The 22,383-nt window shown below is 39.7% G+C and overlaps 1 protein-coding gene across 1 annotated transcript; it reads right to left on the bottom strand.

Annotated features, from left to right (window-relative positions):
- Positions 1-19,223: 19,223 nt before the first annotated feature.
- LOC119053521 (olfactory receptor 8B12-like) lies at positions 19,224-20,159 on the bottom strand. The gene has a single exon (XM_037151134.2). It carries the CDS (start codon positions 20,157-20,159, stop codon positions 19,224-19,226), a length of 936 nt encoding a protein of 311 aa, XP_037007029.1.
- Positions 20,160-22,383: the final 2,224 nt, after the last annotated feature.

Genomic DNA, 22,383 nt, shown 5'->3' with positions numbered 1-22,383 from the left:
ACTTACAATGTACTCTGTAGTTCACAAAGCCCCTTCACACACACCATTTGCTAATTAATCCTCACAAAGCATTAAGATTCTATCACTTTTTCATTTTATAGATAATATGATTGAAGGATGTATGAGTCACATAGTAATAAATGCATATTTAACAAAGTTTAACAGGTCACATAGTAAGAAATTCATGGAACCTAATCAACAGAAGAAAAAAGCAAGCAACATATATCCAGAGACACTGAAATTAAGAACAATCTGACAGTAACCAGAGGGGAGGTGGAAGGGATAAAAAGGGAAAAAGGGGAAGGCTTTTCAGGACAAACTATAAAGTACACAAGGACAAAACCAAGTAGGGGTGGGGAAAGGGTAGGCAGGGCTCCAAGCAACGGAGAAAGGGACGTTTGGCTGGGGTGGTTGGAGAGTGGTGGGGAGTAAACACAGACAACTGTAACTGGACAACAATAATATAATTTTTAAATAAGGAAAAGATTCCTAGATACCAAAAGAAAAAAGAAAGAAGAGAAATGCATTCTATAGCAGTCTATGTTTTCAATTTTCAAACTTCATGATCTTTCCTCTACCAATTCATGCATTTTTCAACATTTCTAGATAATTGTTGGGGTCTCAAGCACAATTGTAGTAATGTGATTAAAATATTTTGGAAAAAGACATGTGGCAGGGAGCTACATTTAACACCAAAAGAAGAGAAGTTTGAGGGCATAAATCAGGAATCAGAGTTGAATCTGTCATGAAGATAAGGACCTCACTAGGGTAACTGTCCCAGTTAACTTTTAGATCTCCAGAGCCACCCACACAACAAAATTAAGGCCTCTGATGAATAAGTAAAGTCATACTACATTCTACATCAAGTAAATGGGCGGCCTCACAGCACTCCTCCCCGCCTCATCCCCAGTCTCTCCCTGCACACACCTCATTCATGAGAGGGCACTGTAAAGCTACAAGGCTCCACCTACTTGTAGAAAGCAGCCTGGCCTGACCACCAGTTGAGTCCTATACACAATGAACCCTGCCCGTAATGTCCTGGCCCATTTCCTTGTATGTTATTTAGAGAGTCAATTTTTGCTCCTTGCACAGGTACTCCCAAGGCTGGAACTGCAGACACCCTCTCAGGGCCAGCTGCCTCATGCTGTTGTCCTCACTCTTGGCCATCCTGACTGCTCTGCATGTGCACATTCAGCAATATCATTTCACTTGCACACACAACTGCATAGCACATGCTCACAGGTGCCACACTGCTTCACCATAGGGGCCCACCTCCAACATTATGCTGGTGCTTCCCTTGAATCTGATGGTCAAGTTCATAGGTGCAGACTTCTCCTTATTGCTGATATTCCTGGCATTTTCCCAAGAGTTCTGCCCTATGGAGTTGCTGCCTTGGTCCATTTTCAAATTGCGACCCAGAGTATGAAAAATCCTTGTCTGAAATTGTACTTTGGAGAACAACCAGCAGAGGCAGAAAACTTGACAAAGGTCATCTGAAGTTATCATTTCCAGGATTTTTCAGTCAAAAATCTAGAGATATCTCCCCCACCTCCAAACATACATGTTAGAGGTACCCACAACCCAAACAAACTGTGTGGTACAGCAACTGCCTCACAACATTCTTTGTTTCACCTAAGCCTCCTTCCATGTTACAAAGTTTTAAAAACTGCTTAGTGATCTTTGGCTCTTTTCTAGAAACTGAAAGTGTCCTAAGGTGATAGAACACAGATGTGCTTTGGCCAGACTGTTCAACAAGAGCACTTCACTCATCCCATGTTTCTCTGGTCTGTAGTACTAGGCAGCTCCTATACTTAGGATCCAGTTCTCTTCTTTTGGGCTAATCAGTATTACCAGAAGGTAATACTCCAGTCTGTTAAGAGGTCATGTCAGGGTGCATAGTAATCTTAAGAAAATTCTTTTTTGGGCAGGCTTTCAAGATGGCGATGGAGTAGGACGGAGCGGATACCAGTTCCTAGTACAAAAGGGAGAGAAAGCTGTCCGATCAGAGGAGGTGAAACCAGCAAGCCAGCAGTTGCCAAGCATATATGAAAATAAGAGACCAGAAACCTCATCGGTCAAGGAGGAACCAGACAGTAGGGCAACAGCAGCGGTATCGTAGTCTCTGGGATGGAGCAAAGAGAAACAGGCGGTGCAGGGTAGGGGAACCAGCACCCAGTGGAGAGAGCCCAAGGGCACATGGGACAGCCTTCAGCACCCAGACGGCTCCCTCCCTAAAATTTTTGGGCCGGGGAACTGCCAGGTGGCCCAACCAGAGGGGAGCAGAGGTGATTGCAGCCTGTGCTTGGTTCAGAGGTCCTGCATCTGGTGGGAACTGTGTCTGGGAGAGTGCCTGGTGGCACCTGGGACAGCGTTCAGCGCCCAGAAAGCTCCCTCCCTAGGATTTTTGGGCCTGGACCAGCCAAGAGATCCAACCAGAGGGGAGCAGAGGAGATTTCAGCCTGCACACAATTCTGGGTCCAGCGCCTGGTGTGATGCTGCTACATCCCTAGGTTTTTTTTTTTTTTTTTTTTTGGCAGAGGTTGGCCAGGGGACCCAGACAAACACAGGAGTAGAAAGGATACACACCACGCAGCATGCCATGACAAGCACACAGAGTTTCTAGGTCGGCTCCCAGTCCTCAGATCGGCTCCCGGCTTCCAGTCCACCCCCCTCAGACTATCTGGAAGCCCCGGGCACTGAGGGGTCCTGGGAAAAGAGCTGAGACCCTCAAACCCCTCCCTTTCTGGCCAAGCAAGGTGGAGTGCCAGGAGAGACTTGTTTGATAGAGTTTGTGGAGAGGGTGTGGAGGACAAAGGGCCCCAACCAAGGACTCTGTGGTTGCCAGCCCAGGAGAACTGAGAGGTACAGCCTGGGGCTCTGAATCCAATAGACACAACAGCCTGGTCTGCTTCACACCCAGCTTGGCAGCGAACCCAAGATTGGGCAGAGGGCCTAGAGCTTCCCAACAGAACGGGGGCAGGTCTGTGCTCAATCCCGAGGGAACCAGGCAACTAGGCCAGTGCAGGTGCCTGCAAACACAGCAAACCAGACCATGGCGGTAACCCCTGGGAGGGGAGCGCTGTGAGGAAGTCCTAGTTCCCCATTGTAGGGAGCTGGGGAGAGGTGGCAAGTGTCTGGATCCAGAGAGGAGCTGGCTGAAAAAATCACAACAATCGACCCTCAGCCAACTGCAACCAGAAAAACCTGTTTGGCTAGTTTGAAGCCAACAAGTGACATTTCCTTTTCTGATGTTTTTGAGGGATTATTTTTGTTTGTGCGTTTTTTTGGGGTTTTTTTGTTTCTTGTTTTTTTTTTTTTACTCTACTTTATTTTATTTTTATTCTTTCTTTTTTTTTACTTTTCTTCCTTCTCCATTCCTTTTCTTTATCTTTTTGCTTTTTTAAAGTAATCTGTTATTTCTTTTAAATTTTATTACTGTTTCATCTTTCCATACTTTTGTCCTCTTTTCCTTGATTTTCTGTTTTATTTCTTTTTCTTTTCTTTCTAAACTTATTGCTCTTTCTTCCATTCCCCTACGATTTTTTTCTTTCTTCCTTTTATTTCGTTCCTTGTCATTTCTTTCTTTTACCCACAAGAGTCACAATCAACTTGAAAATATGAAAAGACCAGAGCTGGACCCATAGAAGAGGCCTCCAAATAGTAGAGTCAGAGAGACAAATTGCACATTGTTGTAGGAGAGAAACTAAAAGTTGCTGCATATTTGAGTAGGTGGAAGCAGAGAACGACAGGATAACCAAAAGAGACTGCACCACTGAAATTCACAGGCATTCCACCACAAAAGTTCACACCATAAACCCAGGGTGTCAAAACAGATTAATCTAAGAAGCTGAGGCTAACAAGAAGAGTCTCACAAACAATGGGAAGACAAAGAAACAACCCCCCAATGAAAGGAAAGGAGGAACCCTCAGAAAGAATGTTAGATGAAATAGAGGCAAGTCAACTATCAGATACTGAATTCAAAGCACTGGTTATCAGGAAGTTCAAAGAGCTCACAATCAGCTACCAGAAACTACAGGGGAGCTGTAATGGTCTCACTGAGAACTATATCAACATGAAAAAGGAAATGGAAATTATTAGCAAGAGCCAAGAGGAAATGAAGAATACAATCTCTGAATTAAAAACACAGTAGAAAGCATTAAAAATAGGGTAGATGAAACAGAAGATTGGATTAGTGAATTGGAGGACAAAGTAGAAAGCATCTCACAGAAAGAACAGGAAAGGGAAAAGAGGCTCAGAAAGAATGAAGAGGGATTAAGAGAAATGCAAGATGATATGAAACATAATAATACCCGAATAATAAGAATACCAGAAGGAGAAGAAGAAGATCAGGGATAGAAAATCTATTTGAAAGAGTAATGAGAGAAAACTTCCCTAATTTGATGAGAGAAAAAGTCACACAAATCCAGGAATCACACAGAGTCCCATTCAAGAGGAACCCAAGGAGGCCCACTTGAAGACACATCATCATTAAAATGGCAAAATTCCAAGACAAAGAGAGAATCTTAAAGGCAGCAAGGGAGAAAAAAGAAATAACATACAAGGGAGCCCCAATAAGGTTAGCAACTGACTTCTCAATGGAAACACTCCAAGCAAGAAGAGAATGGCAAGCAATATTCCAAGTAATGAGAAACAGAGGCCTACAACCAAGGCTACTTTACCCAGCAAGGCTCTCAATCAAGATAGAAGGCCAAATAAAGAGCTTCCAAGACAAAAGAAGTCTAAAAGAATTTGCTGCCACCAACCCAGCTCTACAAGAAATACTAAAAGGTCTGCTTTAAGGAAAGGAAGGAAAAGAGACAGACAGAGAGGAACACAGGTACAAAAATGGCAACGAATAAGTACCTATCAATAATAACCTTAAATGTAAATGGATTAAATGCTCCAATCAAAAGACACAGAATAGCTGCATGGATAAAAATGTATGACCCAATACTATTTTGAATAGAAGTTATGAAAGTGGAAAACCTTTTCTTGTTCCTGGTATTAGTGGAAAAGATTTTAGTTTTTGCCCATTGAGTATGATGTTGGCTGTAGTTCTCTCATATATGGCCTTTATTATATTGAGGAATACTCCCTCTATTCCCACTTTGCTGAGTGTTCTTATCATAAATGGGTGTGGTACCTTATCAAAAGCTTTTTCTGCATCTATTGATATGGTCATGTGATTTGTGTCTTTCCTTGTGTTTATATATGATGTATTACATTTACTGATTTGCAAATATTGAACCATTCTTGCATCCCTGGGATGAATCCCACCTGGTCATGGTGTATGATCTCTTTAATGTATTGTTGGATGTGGTTTGCCAATATTTTGTTGAGGATTTTTGCATCTATGTTCATCAGCTATATTGGCCTGAAGTTTTCTGTTTTTGTTGTATCTTTCTCTGTTTTGGGGATTAGGATGATGCTGGCTTCATAAAAAGGGTTTGGGATTCTTCCATCATTTTGGATTTTTTGGAATAGCCTGGGAAGAACAGGAGTTAGCTCTTCCTTAAATGCTTTGTAGAATTCTCTTGTGAAACCATCTGGTCCAGGGCTTTTGTGTTTCGGGAGATTTTTTATTACTGCTTCAATTTCATTTGCTGTTATTGATCTTTTCAGGCTTTCTGCTTTTTCTTCATTGTGTTTTGGAAGATTATATTTTTCTAGAAATTTGTCCATTTCACCTAGGTTTTCAAATTTCTTGGCATACAGTTCTTCATAATAATTTCTTACAATCCTTTGTATTTCTGTGGGGTCAGTTGTAATCTGTCCTCTTTCACTTCTGATTGTGTTTATTTGGGTTCTCTCTCTTCTTTTCTTGATGAGCCTGCCTAAAGACTTGTCTGTTTTGTTTATCCCTTTTCAAAATACCAGCTCCTGGATTCATTGATCCTTAGGATTGTGCTTTTAGTCTCTATGTCATTTAATTCTGCTCTGATCTTGTTTATTTCCTTTCTTCTACTTGCTCTGGGCTGTCTTTGTTGTTGTTCTTAAAGTTCTTTTAGGCATAGGGTTAGGTTGTTTGTTTGAAATTTTTGTATCTTTCTTAGGTAGGCCTGTATTGCCATGAACTTTCCTCTTAGGACTGCCTTCACTGTGTCCCATAAGTTCTGGGTTGTAGTGAGTTCATTTTCATTTGTTTCCAGAAACTTTTTGATTTCTTCCCTAATTTCATTCTTGACCCATTCGTTGTTTAATAGCGTGCCATTCAATCGCCATGATTTTGAATGTTTTGTGTCTGTTCTCTTGGGGTTGGCTTCCAGTTTCAGTCCCTTGTGGTCAGAGAAATAGCTAGGATGATTTAAACTTTCTTAAATTTGTTGAAGCTTGTTTCGTGTTCTATCATGTGGTCTATCTTTGAAAATGTTCCATGCTCATTTGAAAAGAATGTGTATTTAGCTTCTTTGGGATGAAGGGATATATATATATATATATATATATATATATATATATATATATATATATATATCAGTTAAGTCCATTTCATCAAAGATGTTATTCAATTCCACAATATGTTTGTTCATATTTTGTTTGGAAGATCTGTCCATTTTTGACAGTGGGGTGTTAAAATCCCCAACTATAATTGTGTTGTTGTCAATATCTTTCTTGAAGTCCTCTATGATTTTCTTTATATATTTGAGTGCTCCTATGTTGGGTGCATATATATTTTAAATGTTTATGTCTTTTTGGTGGATTCTTCCCTTCAGTATTTTGAAGTGACCTTCTGGATTTCTTTTTATGGCCCCCCCCTTTTTTTGAAGTCTATTTTGTCTTATATGAGTATTGCTACCTTGGCTTTTTTCCCCTGGCCATTTGCTTGGATGATTTGTTTCCAGCCCCTCACTTTTAGTCTGCGTAGGTCTTTTGTCCTGAGGTAGGTCTCTTGTAGGCAGCAAATGTGTGGGTCATGCTTTCTTATCTATTCAGCTATTCTATGTCTTTCTATTGCAGCACTCAGTCCACTTATGTTTAAGGATATTATTGATAGGTACTTATTCATTGCCATTTTTATACCTGTGCTTCTCATTGTCTCTCTCTTTTTCTTCCTTTCCTTAAAACAGACCTTTTAGTATTTCTTGCAGAGCTGGTTTGGTGGAGGTGTATTCTTTTAGACTTCTTTTGTCCTGGAAGCTCTTTATTTGGCCTTCTATCTTGATTGAAAGCCTTGCTGGATAAAGTAACCTTGGTTGAAGGCCTCTGGTTCTCATTACTTGGAATATTTCTTACCATTCTCTTCTTGCTTGGAGTATTTCCTCTGAGAAGTCAGTTGCTAACCTTATTGGGGCTCCCTTATAGGTTACTTCCTATTTTTCCCTTGCTGCCTTTAAGATTCTCTCTTTTTCTTGAAATTTTGCCATTTTAATGATGATGTGTCTTCAAGTGGATCTCTTTGGGTTGCTCTTGATTGGTACTCTCTGTGTTTTCTGGATTTGTGTGACTTTTTCTCTCATCAATTTAGGGAAGTTTTCCATCATTACTTTTTCAAATAGATTTTCTATCCCTTGCTCTTTTTCTTCTCCTTCTGGCATCCCTACTATTTGGATATTATTACATTTCATATTGTCTTGCATTGCTCTTAATCCCTCTTCATTCTTTCTGAAGCTCCTTTTCTTTTCTTGGTCTTTCTGGGTGTTTTTTCCTACTTTGTCCTCCAACTCACTGATTCGATCTTCTGCTTCATCAATCCTGCTTTTGATACCTGCTACTGTGTTCTTCAGCTCTGAAATTATATTCTTCATTTCCTCTTGGCCCTTGCTGATAGTTTCTATTTCCTTTTTCATGTTGATATAGTTTGCAGTGAGATCATTGTAGCTTCCCTGTAGTTTCTGGTAGCTCATTGTGAGCTCTTTTAACTTCCTGATAACCAGTGCTTTGAATTCAATATCTGATAGCTGACTTGCCTCTATTTCATCTAGCATTCTTTCTGAAGCTTCCTCCTTTTCTTTGGGGGGAAGGAGTGGTTTCTTTGTCTTCCCATTGTTTGTGAGACTCTTTTCGTTAGTTTCAGCTTCTAAAATTGATTTATTCTAGCTTCCTGGATTTATGGTGTGCACTTGTATGGTATAATACCTGTGAGATTCAGTGGTGTAGTCTCCCTCATCTCCCCAGATTGCTGGTCTTGGGCTGTCCTTAACATTGGCTCTGAGTTTGTCTTTGGGTTTTTGTTGTTTCTGGGTCTTTGTTTTTGTAGGTTCTTCCCACCAGCTGGTGAACTGATGGTCCCTCTGTCCCCTACCCATTTTAATTTGCTGTGCTGGTGAGGGTGGGTTGTGTTGAAGCTAGTTGTTATGCATATACAGGGTTTTGAAGATTCTGTTTTGCTCTTGTTCAGTTGTTTGCCCTGGGGGTTTCTCTGCTGTTTAGTTGTATTTCCAGGTAGGTCTTGGGTTGAGGTTTGTATGCTTTCTACTCCCTCCTTCACCTTCCTCTGTTGTTATCTCTTGGTGGTTCCTTTGAGGTTGTGTTTCCCCTTCCTTTGGGTATAGTGGTTACACTGCTTCCACCTATTCTGTGTGTGTGTGTGTGTGTGTGTGTGTGTGTGATCAGTTGGAGGGGAAGGCAAACTGGTTTATGACAGTAGGAGAGTATTTTATAATATTTACAGTAGCAGCTGGTCGAGAAGAGACAGGTGCTCCCCTGACTATATACAGTGACAACCGTGATCTTCAACCCTCCTAGCCACTTTTCAGAATGGGTGGAAGGAAGACAAGGCTCTTGTAGGGGAGGGAAGGCTTGTGATTTAGATCCAGAAAGGGGTGAAGTTGAGAGAGGTCAGATTCTGAGGTAAGGTGAGAATAAGGGATGGTAAATAGGTGTAGTGTGAGAGGGAACAGAGTCAACCACTGCAGTATTATATAGTTCAGGCAACAATGTAGTGGGCTAAGATCTGGGAAGGGGGTTTGTTGTGTAGTATTTACAACAGCATGCAACAACTATTATTTACAATAATATTAAAGCAACAATCATACAACAGAATCTATGATATACCAAGATTAGGGAGTATTGGACTTTCAATAGTTTGCTAACTGGGCAAGGGGAGGTAAAGGACAGTAAATTAGCAATACACTATGGTTGAGGGGACAGGAAAAACCTGTCAAGTGATACAATATATCCAGCCAAGGTAAAGAAGACTATACAGAAAGAGGAGGAATACAAAGATACTATTAAACTAAAAGATGTAAGAATAATGAAAAATACAAATATACAGTAACTTGTAGTTTTTCTGTTATAGCAAAGTTAATTTTGTCTCTCTGTCTCTACTGTTGGGATGCCTCCTCTTTGAGTCCAACTCTGGTCTTTTCACCATTCCAAGTCTTTTGTCTCACTTGGAGGGGAGGGGGTCAAAAAGAAAGAAAAAAAGGCAGCAGAAGGGAGGACAAAGTGGTAGGTTTGGAAAGAAAGGAAGAAGAAATAAAACAAGAAACAAGGAGAGGTTAAAAGTATTGAAAGATGAAACAATAATAAAGTTAAAAAATAAAAAATTATTTAAAAACCAAACAAAAAAACCCCTCTTGTTGGTTTCTAGCTGGTCAAGCCTTTTCTTCTGGTCACACTAGCTACAGCAGTCTGAGGGTCAATTAGCACTGCCTTTCTCCCATTTTGGTGAACTCAGCCAGTCTCCCAAGATCCTCTCCTCAGCACCCCACTGAAAGCAGACTTCCCCCAGTCCTGGCCTGGAGTGTGGACTTGCATTCCCAGCAAGGCTTCTCTGGTCCTACAGGCTTGGGCATGAACTTTTCTCAGTGCTATGTGGGAACACAAGGGTGACTCTCAATTCTCCCAAGCGGGTGACCACAGACTCCACATGTGATCAAAGATCTCTGATATGCTTCTTCATGCCCTCTCCTCTCTCTAACACTCCAAGCAAACAGATCTCTCTTGGCGTTTTTCAGCCTGCGCCAGACTGGGTAGGGCGGGAGCTGGTGAGTGGCTCTCTCCCAAGGTCCTTGCTGCCAGCCCTGGGATCCCAGAGATTGAGGCCCTCCCAGAGACTGAAGCAGAACCAGCCTGGGTCCTAGCGCTGCCTGGGTCCTGGCGTGGCCCAGCGGAGGTCCTGTAGCCTCTGCGCCATTCCCTAGGACCTTATTGACCTGCAGCTTTCTCTCCTCACTGTCTGGTCATTCAGAGTCTTCTCCAATTTCTGGAGTCCTTCCTTCCTATATGCTGGGTCCCTGCTGGCTGTCCACTGTGCCCCTACTCAGATCAGCCCGGGTTTTCCACGGTGCGTGGGGGGAAGCGAAATCTTTTTTTCTACTCTACTGCCATCTTCCTACAATCTATTATTCACTTTCTTTTAAAAAATAATTTATTTCCTTTTATTTTACAATTACAGTTGATGTACAATATCATGTTAGTTTCAGGTGTGAAACCCCATGATTAGACATTTGTACAACTTACAAAAAGATCACCTCAATAAATCTAGTCTCCATTTGGCACCACACATAGTTACAACAGAATTATTGACTGCATTTCCTGTGCTGTACTTTACCTCCCCAGGACTGTTCTGCAACTACCACTTTGTACTTTCTAATGCCTAAATACCTTCACCTTTTTCACTCTTCCCCACAAACTGTCTAATCTTACAGCCATCAAAATGTTCTCTGCATTTATGAGTCTCTTTCTTTTCTTCTTGTTACTTATTTTGCTTTTTAGATTCTACAAAGAAGTGAAATCATCAGAAGTCAATGCTCCACTCTATTAAGCACCATAACATGCACCCATAACATGCACCCTGGCACTTGTCTGTCTGACTTATTTCGCTCAGGATAACACCCTCTAGGACCATCCATGTTGATGGGGTCCAAGATCTCATCCCCTTTGGTGGCTGAGTCATATTCCATTGTATGACTGCACCCCTTCTTCCTCCACTCATCTATGGATGGACACTCGGGTTGCTTCCATATCTTGGCTATTGTAAATAACGCTGCAATGAACATATCAGTTTCTTTGGATAATACCCAGAAGTGGAATGGTTGGGCCCTTTTTGTCACTTGTTATAGCCCTAGTTTTAAAGTCTATTTTTTTCTGGAATAAGTATTGCTACCACAGGCTTTTTGTCTTTCCTTTGTTTCCATTTTCACGTACTACATTTGTTCCATCCCTTTACTTTCAGTTTGTGTGAGTTTTGATCTGAAGACGGCACATGGAAGGGTCTTGCTTTGTTCTCCTTAAGCCACTGTATGTGTTTTGATGGCAGCATTCAATCCATCTGCATGTAAAATAAGTGTGGATAAATATGTATTTAATGACAATTTATTATTCACATTTCTAATCTTTTTATTCTTTTGTTTTATTTTTGTAAAGTTTTATTTCTTTCTCAAGAAAGAGGAAGGGAAGGAGAAAGAGAGGGAGAGAAACATCGGTGTGTGGTTGCCTCTTGCATTCCCATTACTGAGGACTGACCTGCAACCCAGTAATGTGCCCTGAGTGGGAATCGAACCCGTGACACTTAGGTTAGCATCCCACACTCAGTCCACTAAGCTACACCAGCCAGGGCTCTTTTTATTCATCTAAAAGAATACATTTTCACATTTCATTTTCTTCTTTTTAAATTGAATTTATTGAGGTGACATTGGTTTAAAGTTATGTAGGTTTCATGGGTACATTTCTATAACACATCATCTGTATGTTGTATTCTCTGTTCACCACCCCAGGTCAAGTCTCCTTTCATCTCCACTTATCCCCTCTCTCCCTCCCCCGTTTCTTTACTCTGATGATAACCCTACTGTTGTCTTCCTATGTGGTTTTTTCATTTTTTACTTAATCTCTTGACCTTTTCCCCCGACCCCCTCTCTGTCAGTCTATTCTCTGTATCCATGAGTCTGCTTCTGTTTTGTTTGTTAGTTTATTCTGTTCATTAGAATCCACAGGTAAGTGAAAGCACTTGGTATTTGTCTTTCTCTGACTGGCTTATTTCATTTACACTAATACTCTCAAGGTCCATCCATGCTCTCCCAAAAGGTAAGATTTCCTTCTTTTTTACAGCCAAGTAGTCTTCCATTGTCTTAATGTACCACAGGGTTTTCATCCACTCATCCACTGATGGACACTTGAGCTGCATCCATATCTTGGCAATTGTAAATAATGCTGCAATGAACACTGGGGAGCACAGATTTTTTGAATTAGCATTTTGGGTTTCTTTGGATATATTGCCAGATTTGTAATTTCTGAGTTATGAGGCAGTTCCACCTTTTACTTTTCTGAGGCAACTCCTTTCTGCTTTCCACAGTGGCAAGGCAGAAGGTCACTTTATGAATGATGCATGCTTTTCTTCACTTTTTTCCCCATAATTGCATAATTGCTACATTTTTAAAAGAATACAGGAATCAAATTATGCCCAGAAACTGTGAAAATTTTTCTTAAAATATGGTGTTAATTGAATGATGCAACTTTTCTTAAATTTACTTTCTTAAATAACGCTATGTATTTTCTCATAAAAATGACATGATATATAGTGGGCTTTTTAATGCTATGTTCCTTGTGTGGGTATCTTAGCTGTTTGGGTTTGATTTTTTATTGTGGTAAGATCACTTAACATGAGATATATCCTCTTCACTATTTGTAAGTGCACAGTACAGTATTGTTAACTAGAGGCTCTGCATCACATAGCAGATCTCTAGAATTTATTCATCTCACATAACTGAAGCTTCATAGGCTTTGAAAAACTGGAGAGGGCATAACACCTTCAAATTTGGGTCAGACAGAGTGACTCCTTCCACCTGGTGGCCTGATGCCTAGATTTCAGGACAGTAATCAAGTCACATAAACATCAATGTGTGGTTGCCTCTCAAGTGCCCCCCACTGGGAGCCTGGATCACAACCCAGGTGTGTGCCCTGGCTAGGAATCAAAACAGCAACCCTTTGGTTCATAGTCTGGTGCTCAATCCACTGAGCCACACCAGCCAGTAAAATGACAAGAAACTCACAACTATCAACAACTGAACATTTTTTTTAAAAATGAAAACAAAAACTAAGCAAACAACTAGAATAGGAAGAGACTCAGAGAAATGGGCATCACATGGAGGGTTTTCAGTAGGAGTGGGGAGAGGCAGAATGAGGGAGGAAGGATACAGGGAATAAGTAGCATAATTGGTAGGCATAAAATAGACAGGGAGAGCTTAAGAATGGCATAGAAAATAGAGAAATCAAAGGACTTCTATCTACAACCAATAGACATGAACAAAGCAGGGGAAGCCTGGAGGGTTTCAGGGAGGGCAGAGAGGACATGGGAAGGAAAATTCCCATGGAATAAAGAAGGAAAATTGGGAAAACTTTAATAGCATAATCAATACAAATAATTTTTTAAAAGAAGCAACACAAAGTCCCATAAATAGGAGGTGAACCTCAGGTTCATGGATGCCCTGAAAATCAGATGTGAAGTTTCATTGGCACTGATTGGTCAGGTTTTGAAATATAAGTGCATCTGAATAGGGGTGTTACACTACAACACTGGAGTAGAAAGGGAGACTTGGGCAAAAATTGCATAAATAACATACAAAAATAGCCATGACACGATGAATGCAAAGAAGAAAGCAGAACTGGTCACTCTTCTTAATTTTGGACAGAAAAAGGGAAGGGAAAAGCAAAGGGAATTTTTAGGGTAAAAGCAGACTTGCATATGTTTAAATGTACAAGATTCTATAGAGATATTTAAAGATCTAAGATCGATGAGGAAAATTTTTTAAGCTTTTTAAAATTTAATTAGTTTTCAAGTACAGTTTTCTGTCTTTAATTTGAGTGGACAAATTCCAAAGAAGATGAAATAACAAAACAAATAAGCAAGCAAAATAAGAACAATGACACTGAGATAGAGAACAGGAAGATAGCGACCAGAGGGAGACCAGGGAGAATTTCAGGGGGGAAAGGGGAACCATTTACAGGAACTAGTATAAAGGACACATGGACAACAACTAAGCAGAGTAGAAATGGGAGGGAGATGGGGAGCATGGGGGGGGGGGGTCTGGGATGGGAGTAAAAGAAAACTGTACTTGAAAAATAATTAAATAAAGACAAAAATTTAAAAGGAAGTTGACAGAACTCAACATCTTTTCATGCTTTCAAAATACTTACTTTTGAATCTGGGAATGACTGATAATTCTCTAAGATAACGAAAAATATGTCTGACTCAGGCCAAAGGTCAGCAAATTAAACAGGAAACTCTAGAGGCATTCCTAATTCGAACTAGTAAAACCAAGATGACAGTCTTTAGTATCATTTAACAGTGTATTAAAAGAAGTATTAGAAAATATAGTTATAGATCCAGATGGAATAGGAGCCATGCAAATTAGAAGGAAAGAGGTAAAATTATTTTTAATTATAAAATACGTTTTTACATATTTGGAAAACCTGAAAGAATAAATGGAGAGAATTCTACAAATATTTACTTTACCAAGTATAAAATTAGCATAGAATTGATACATACTATAAATAATAATATTAAAATATACTGAAAAAAAACCTCTTGTTACAGGTGCAAAAATAAAATAAAATTCCCATGCATGAATGTAATAACAATGTGCTAAAATGGATGAGAAAAACTATAAAACACTCGTAAAAGATGCTGAAGTTGACCTGAAAACATATGGGGAGGTGTGCCACACTTCAAGATTGGAAGTTGCAACATCCAAAGATGTCAATTCTTCCCAAGTTTTCTTTTAAATTTAAGATGCAATCAATAAGTATGCCTTTAAGTTACCTTCTAGAACTAGACAGATTAATTATAAAGGTTGGCGTTAAACATGAATAGCCAGGAAAACCATGAAAAAAACGAACAACATGTGCCAAGTTACCTTCAGGATATGAAATATTATAAAGCTTCAGTAATCCAAGCAGTGTGGTATTGGGTTATGAATAAACAGACAGGCCAATAGAACCCAATGGGAAACAAGAAATACCCCAGGTGCCTATGAAACTTTGTATGGAATGAAGGCAACAGCTCAAACCCATGAAAAAAAATAGACTTTTTATAAATGGCACTAGAACTACACGATGGTCTTCTGCAAAAATATATAGTTGGATCCATTCTTCACACCATGCACTGGTAAAATTTCTAAAATGACCAGATATTCAAATTTAAAATAATAAAACCATACAATCACATTATGATAAAAGTGAGTGACTCTCTTTATAAACTAAGAGGAAAGAAAATATTTCTAACTATCATTAAGATCCCAGAAACAATAGACGACTAATAAGTTTAATTAAAAATTTTTTATTATAAGAACAGTCAAAAGCCAAATCACAAATTAGAGGAAAACATGCAACTTATACCTCAAACAGAAAGCTATTATACCCAATATATAGTCCTCCTAAAACCTGAAAAGGTGAAAATCCAGCAAAAACATGACGAAAAAGTAGAAAGTCCATAAAAGAAATAATAACACCAACAGTCATTAAATACATGAAAACACCTCCCATGTTTCTTAAAATTAAAGAAATGCAAATTATAACATTACTGAAACACTGGTTCTCACCCATCACCATGGAAATTTAAAAAATTCTGAAACTATACCATGCTGAAGAGACTGTGACAAAGTACACACTCTCATTTATTGCTGAGGTAGAAAATAAATGTCAATTCCTCCTCCCCCAACACAAAATCCACTGTCAATACAATTCCAATCAAAATCGCAGCAGGTTCTATTGTAGGAATTTACAGCTGAGTCTAGAATTCAGATGGAAATTCACAGGTCCTAAAGGAGCCAAAAAACTTTGAAAGCAGTGAATGAAATTCAGGGCTTATACTAACTGATCTCAAAAATTATCATAAAGCTACAGTAATCAAAACTGTATGCTACTGGCATCATCATAGACAAACAGATGAAAACAAACACACACAAATAGAATCAACTGATTTTTAACACAGGTAAAACAACAATCACTGGACATTTATGAGCAAATATACATACATATACCCCAAAACCCCACTTTGATCCATATACAAAACTTAACTCATATAATTTCCACATTGCTCTTCTGGCCTCAGCAACAACAATAAAGAATGTCTTAATTAGGACAAAGCACTAACTATGAAAGATAAAGTTGATAAATCAAACTTCATTTAAATTAAAAAATTGGCTATCAAAAGGTATCATTTAGGATAAGTAAGACATAGTCCGAGGAAGATAGGAAGAGGAAGATGACTGTGTATGTATGCATGTATTATGCATAGATACATATATATTATCTATACATACACAAACACAAATATGTACACTTATATGAACTTACATGTGCATTTTTAAATTTCATTGATACAATAGGAAAACAACAAACTACCCTATGTTTTAAAGAGGAAATGACTTGAATAATTACTTCAAAGAAGATATCCAAACAACCAGTAAATATGTAAAAATGTATCCAACATCATTACTTACCAGGAAAAAAAGTTCAATAAAAAAAACATTCTGCTGGCCATACCAGAATAAAAATACATTTTTGCATATGGGATAAAATAGGAGTACAATTAAAATACCAAGGATTAACAAGTATATAAAATAATCAGAATGCTCAAACATTGTTGATAGCAATGCAAATTAAATCAAACATTAGAAAACAGTTTAGCAGTGATGTTTATAAAAGCTAAACACATAAGCCCACTATATTATCCAGCAGATCCACATATAAGTATAATACAGAAGAAATGTTTGATTATCCAATCAAAATACAATGGAAAATGTTTCTAAAGGCTTTATCAATAATAGGCAAAAGCTGGAAACTATCTAACTTTATTAACAGGCTACATAATTATATATTCACATGATGGAATACTACACAGCACTATAACAATCTACCCATATATACAGCAATATAGATGTGCATGACAGGCTTTATGATGAAGAAAACAATCCAGAAACAATCCAGAAAACAATCCAGAAACAATCCAGTACCTGTTTATATGACGTTCAAGTACAGACAACACTCTACAATGATAAAAGTCAGAAAGTGGATGGCTTGGGGGATGGGGTGGAGGGCAGGTTGTATTTATTGGAAAGATGCAAGAGGAAACTTTCTAAAGTAGATGGAAGTGTTGTACATCTTGATCTAGGCTGTGGTTATATATTCATGTGCAAAAGTTAAATGAGCTCAACACTTAAGATTTGTGCACTTTGCTGTATAAAAGTCAGGACACAAAATTTTCAAAAGGAGTTCTGGGTATTCTTTCATGACCTACATTGAACAGCATATTCAATACACCAACCACAACTCCTAAATTCAAGGTTCCCTAAATTCAGGCATCCAAAGGGTCTGGCACAAAAAAATACCTCTTTTATAACGTAAATACTTTTATTACAAAATAATAAGCACGTAATTCTGTAGCATAATAATATCACACTCCACCACACCCTATGACAAAATGTGAACATTGCTGTCCATCTCATGTGAGACAGTCACGTCCCCTACCAACCACACTCAATGGCACTACTTCTGCTGGTCCCTGTATTTCATCTCATCTCAATTCCCCCTTTATAAGCTTATTCTTTTCTTTTTGGCAGCACTGAACAGAATCAAAACCCAGAACTCAACAGTTAGTCAAATTTCCCCTACATCCTAATGAAATGGACTTTCCAAAAGAACAGACCAGTAAGTCAAAATAATTTCCCCAGCACTTCATTTGTCGTTGCTTCTCAAAGAAATTTTACCAATAATAGTGAGTTTAGACAAAAATTGTTCTTTTGATTTTTAATATAAAGCTCTATTTTTCATTTCATACTATGGTGGTTTTATGAACTTATCCTGAGATCACCATTTCTTACCCATATGCCTCTATTATTAGAATATGGAGGCTATCTGCAATGCCTAAAAATTCTATAGCAATTGCCTCTCCTAATAAGCAGCAGCTTGGTGCTGCCCGGGAGGTGAACGTGGACTTAGGGCCAGCTAGTATTCTCTTACATCCTCTAGACCAGTGTCATCCAATGGAAATATAATGCAAGCCGAATATAAATTCTAAACTTTCTAGTAGATACTATAAAAATAAACATTCATTCATTTTAATCACATGTTTTATTTAACACAATATATTCAAAATGTTATCATTTCAACATGTAATCAAGTAAAAAGAAGTATCCATGAGATTGTTTTTCATATTCTTCAAATATTGGGTGTGTATATCACACTTACTTTGCCTACTTACAGTATGTCTCCATTTGGATGTCCAAATTTCAGTTGCTCAGTACCCTACATGACCAGTGACTACCAGATCAAATAGCACAGCTCGCAATGACTTTGGACCACAACCAAGATAACCCTTGAAATGAGACTCCATATTCTGTCTCAGCCTTGAAATAATATGACGCGTCCACTCAGCATCTTTCTACCCTATAAAATGCCATTTCTCTCCCTGGAAGTCCTAATTCATTAACCCAGGTCCCCAGTGCTCCACTCACCAAGTCAGTGGTCACCACACTTGCCTTCTGGGAAACCTAACACACTACCCATTCACACAGTAAAAACTCATCAGACACTGATCTTGTCATTTTGCCAAGACCTACTCAACAAAAATTTTCACCTCCTATTTTCTTGCAAAATGTGATGTATTAATGTTGGGTTGTGCAAGTAGCATGAAATTACTGTCAATCCATTTTTTATTTAGATGTACTAGGTCAACTAACATGTGAAATAACATCTTCCAAGAAAGAGATGATGCAAGAAAACATGGCCTAAAGGAAAACAAAATGAATTGAGATTCAAGCTGGAATTTCAGTCCCAGCTCTGCCACTGGGTAGTTTTTTAATATGTTTGGACTAGATGAAATGATTCTGAAGCCCCATTAAATACTGCATACTGTACGATTGCAAAGACTGTTTTCATAAAATAAAGAAGAGAGAGTTGGACTGATGGTGAGAGGGAATAAATTAATTTGGAAGTTGAAATTTGCTTTAAATATAGAATACAAAAGCATGAAGTTTGAATTCCTTAATGATGATGATGATAAAATAATAACGACACCCTAATTAAAAAATTCTCATCTCTCCTGGCTGGTGTAGCTCAGTGGATTGAGCGCGGGCCTGCAAACCAGACAACCGCGGTTCGATTCCCAGTCAGGGCACATACCGGGTTGCAGGCCGGTTCCCTGCAGGCCAGTTCCCAGCAGGGAATGCACGAAGGCAACCATACATTGATGTTTCTCTCCCTCTCCCCTTCCTTTCCCCTCTACAGACAAATAAATAAAATCTTTTTAAAAAATTCTCATCTCTTTTTTCAATTTCCAGTTTATTTCAAGAAAAAGTTATTCTGCCCAAGGTTTTCTTCATGGCTAATTTGACATCCTTATTCCTCAGGCTGTAGATTAGTGGGTTCAACATGGGAACCACAATGGTATAGAACACAGTACAGACTTTGCCTTGGTCAAGGGGTATAATAGAAGGTGGTTTAAGGTATGCAAAAGCTCCTGAACCAAAGAAAAGACAAACTGCCATTATATGAGAACTGCAGGTACTAAAGGCTTTGGATCTACCCTCAGTAGAACTAATGTGGAAAATGCTGGAAAGAATGAACCCATAAGACAGAAAAATGGTCACAATGGGCACCCCAATGTCAATGGCCACAAGAGTAAAGAGCACCAGAGTATTCATGTAAGAGCTATTGCAGGAGAGCTCAAGGAGGGGAAGGATGTCACACATGTAATGATTGACAAGGTTTTCTGCACAAAAGATCAGAAACAGCATATTACCTGTATGTGCTATAGCCCCCAAAACCCCCATCCCATACACACCCAGCAAAAGAAATAAACACACCTGAGGAGACATGGTGACCATGTACAACAGTGGTTTACAGATGGCCACATAGCGGTCATATGCCATTGCTGACAGGATGAAGCATTCAGAAATGACAAAGAAAGAGAAGAAAAAGACCTGAGTCATACACCCTGTGTAGGAGATGATGTTCTTCTTTGAGACAAAACTCATCAGCATTTTGGGGATGATGGCAGAGGAGTAACTGAAGTCAATGAAGGACAAGTTGAAGAGGAAAAGGTACATGGGAATATGAAGGTGAGAGTTCAGCCCAATCAGTGTTATCAAGCCCAGGTTCCCCACTATAATGACCACAAAGAAGCCTAGAAACAGAAAGAAGAAAGGGAGCTGGAGTCCTGGCTTGTCTGTTAAGCCTGCGAGGATAAACTCTGTCACAGAGGAGGTGTTATCTACAGCCATCCTCCTCCTAAACTGTCTGGGAGAAAAAAAGAAGAGTTGCTCACACAGAGAGAGAAAAACAACCCACTCCTGAGACTGGTGTTTGAACAGGGAGCTGTGGAACTTAGAGTTGAGATGGCATCTCCTTGTTCCTTCATCTCTGTTTTTATGGTCCCCACATGGCTTCAAGCATCCTAGTAACTATTGGTGGGTGAAATTTGCCTCCAGAGTAAGGGCTCTTCCAACTGAGGAGACAGTCCACAAAGCTCAGCTGGGATGACCCTGCAACCTTGCAGTGACCCTCTTCTGGTACTGCCTGTCCTCTACAGTGCGGGGCCAAGTTTTGTGTGACCTGGGTCCTTCTCTGCAGTGCTGTCTGGAAACAGAAGCCAGTTGCCCTAGATTCCACCTTTGGTCAGTGCTGGTCAAAACAGGAAGATGAGGCTGTGTTGCCCTGAGTCTTTAGCAGGAATGGCTGTGGAAATATTATGTGAAATAGTACTGGAGTAATAAGGTAAAGTTCTTAACGAAACCTAAGAAAAAAAGAAACATTTGCCGAGCACTAACTATGCTAATGGCACTGTTCTAAGTGCTCTGGGGCATTTTGTTTAAACCCATTGAACAGGTGAGGACACTGGGCACAAGTCCCAGTCCTTCTAATTGGCAGCAGAAGGGGAACTCAGGCTGTCTGGCTCTGGGGTTTGAGCTTCGTACCCTAACCACTCTGCTAGAGCACAGACCAGGTCAGGCAGGCACTCACCCTCCTTCTGCCTGCATTCACAGTGCTGGACTCTGCTGGCTCCCACCCATCTCTCTCATGGAGACTCAGATGGCCCTGGTGACAAGAAGGGGACAACTCAGAGCTCAGAGTGCTCTGCTTCTGCCTTTCTGCTTTAAAATGCAAAGCCTTTAGTTTGTCTTGGTTTTCCTGTTGAGCTGAAGAACATGGTCTCTGACCTCCTTTGTCCTGAGCCTCAAGTCCAGCTTCCAGGGATGGGAGAGTACCTTTATAAAGTCCAGGCAGTGTTATTCTGGATTAGGGACCACAGTGACCTAGATACAGGGCCTCCCTCAGGATCCCTACTCCCTAAGGAAGAAGAAATGTTTGTTTATGCCCTTGAAGGTGCCTGATGTGGCTCTTAATGGCCTTTCCTTTCATTCTGGTTACACCCTTTTAAGTACAATTAAGAGCAAAGCACTGTGGAGATAATATGTCTTGTACATCTATTAAGCACTTACTGTACACCAGAGACTGTATCTGAGTCAGCACCCTCAACTGAAGAATACAAAGTAATGCATAATTTTACCATGTGTATCCCTCAGAACAACCTCGTAGGTAGACCTATTAGTCTCCACTTCAAAAGCAAGGAGCAGTCAGGATGGCTATCATAAACAAAGCAACAAACAACAAATGTTGGAGAGGTTGTGAGGAAAAGGGGTCCTTAGTTCACTGTTGGTGGGATTGCACACTGGTACAACCATTATGGAAAACACTATGAAATTTTCTCAGAAAAATAAAAACCGACCTGCCTTTTGACCCAGCAATTCCACTGCTAGGATTATATCCTAAGAACCCTAAAGCACCAATCCAAAAGAACCTATGCACCACAATGTTCAAACAGCACAATTTACAATAGCCAAGAGTTGGAAGCAACCTAGGTGCCCATCAGTAAATGAATGGATCAAAACATTGTGGTACATAGACACAATGGAATTCTATGCAGCAGAGAGAAAGAAGGAGCTACTACCCTTGCAACAACATGGATGGAACTGGAAAGCATTATGCTGAGTGAAATAGGCCAGGTGCTGAAAGACAAATACCATATGATCTCACCTTTAACAGGAAGCTAAACAACAAAACAAACAAGCAAGCAGGAAAAAAAAAGACATTGAAATAGAGAACAAGGGGACAGTGACCAGAGGGGAGAGGGAAGGGAAGTTAAGGGGGAAAAGGGGGAGGGATTTGGAGGAACAAATAGGAAGGACACAGGGATGAGAACTAAGGGGGGGGTGGAAATGGGAGGGAGGTGGGGAGCAAGGGGCGGGGGAGGCTGGGATGGGAGAAATAGACAAAAAAACTGTACTTAAAAAATAACTAAATAAATTTTTTTTTAAAAAGCAAGGAGCACACATAGCTTGTAATTTCCAAAACCTTGCTGGTCTCCTTAAACAAACAGGGGTCCTTAATGTGTGTTATCTGTAGCACCCTTGTGTGTCCAGATGAAAGTTTTGCCTAGTGTAAACT

Source organism: Artibeus jamaicensis, unplaced genomic scaffold (assembly GCF_021234435.1).
Source record: "Artibeus jamaicensis isolate MK-2021 breed Jamaican fruit bat unplaced genomic scaffold, CSHL_Jam_final scaffold_660, whole genome shotgun sequence".
Lineage (NCBI taxonomy): Eukaryota > Metazoa > Chordata > Mammalia > Chiroptera > Phyllostomidae > Artibeus > Artibeus jamaicensis.
This window is presented reverse-complemented; position numbering and strand designations above follow the sequence as displayed.

Bases quoted from the DNA above. Each gene is read 5' to 3' on its own strand.
- LOC119053521 (XM_037151134.2), bottom strand. From the start codon at position 20,159: ATGGCTGTAGATAACACCTCCTCTGTGACAGAGTTTATCCTCGCAGGC.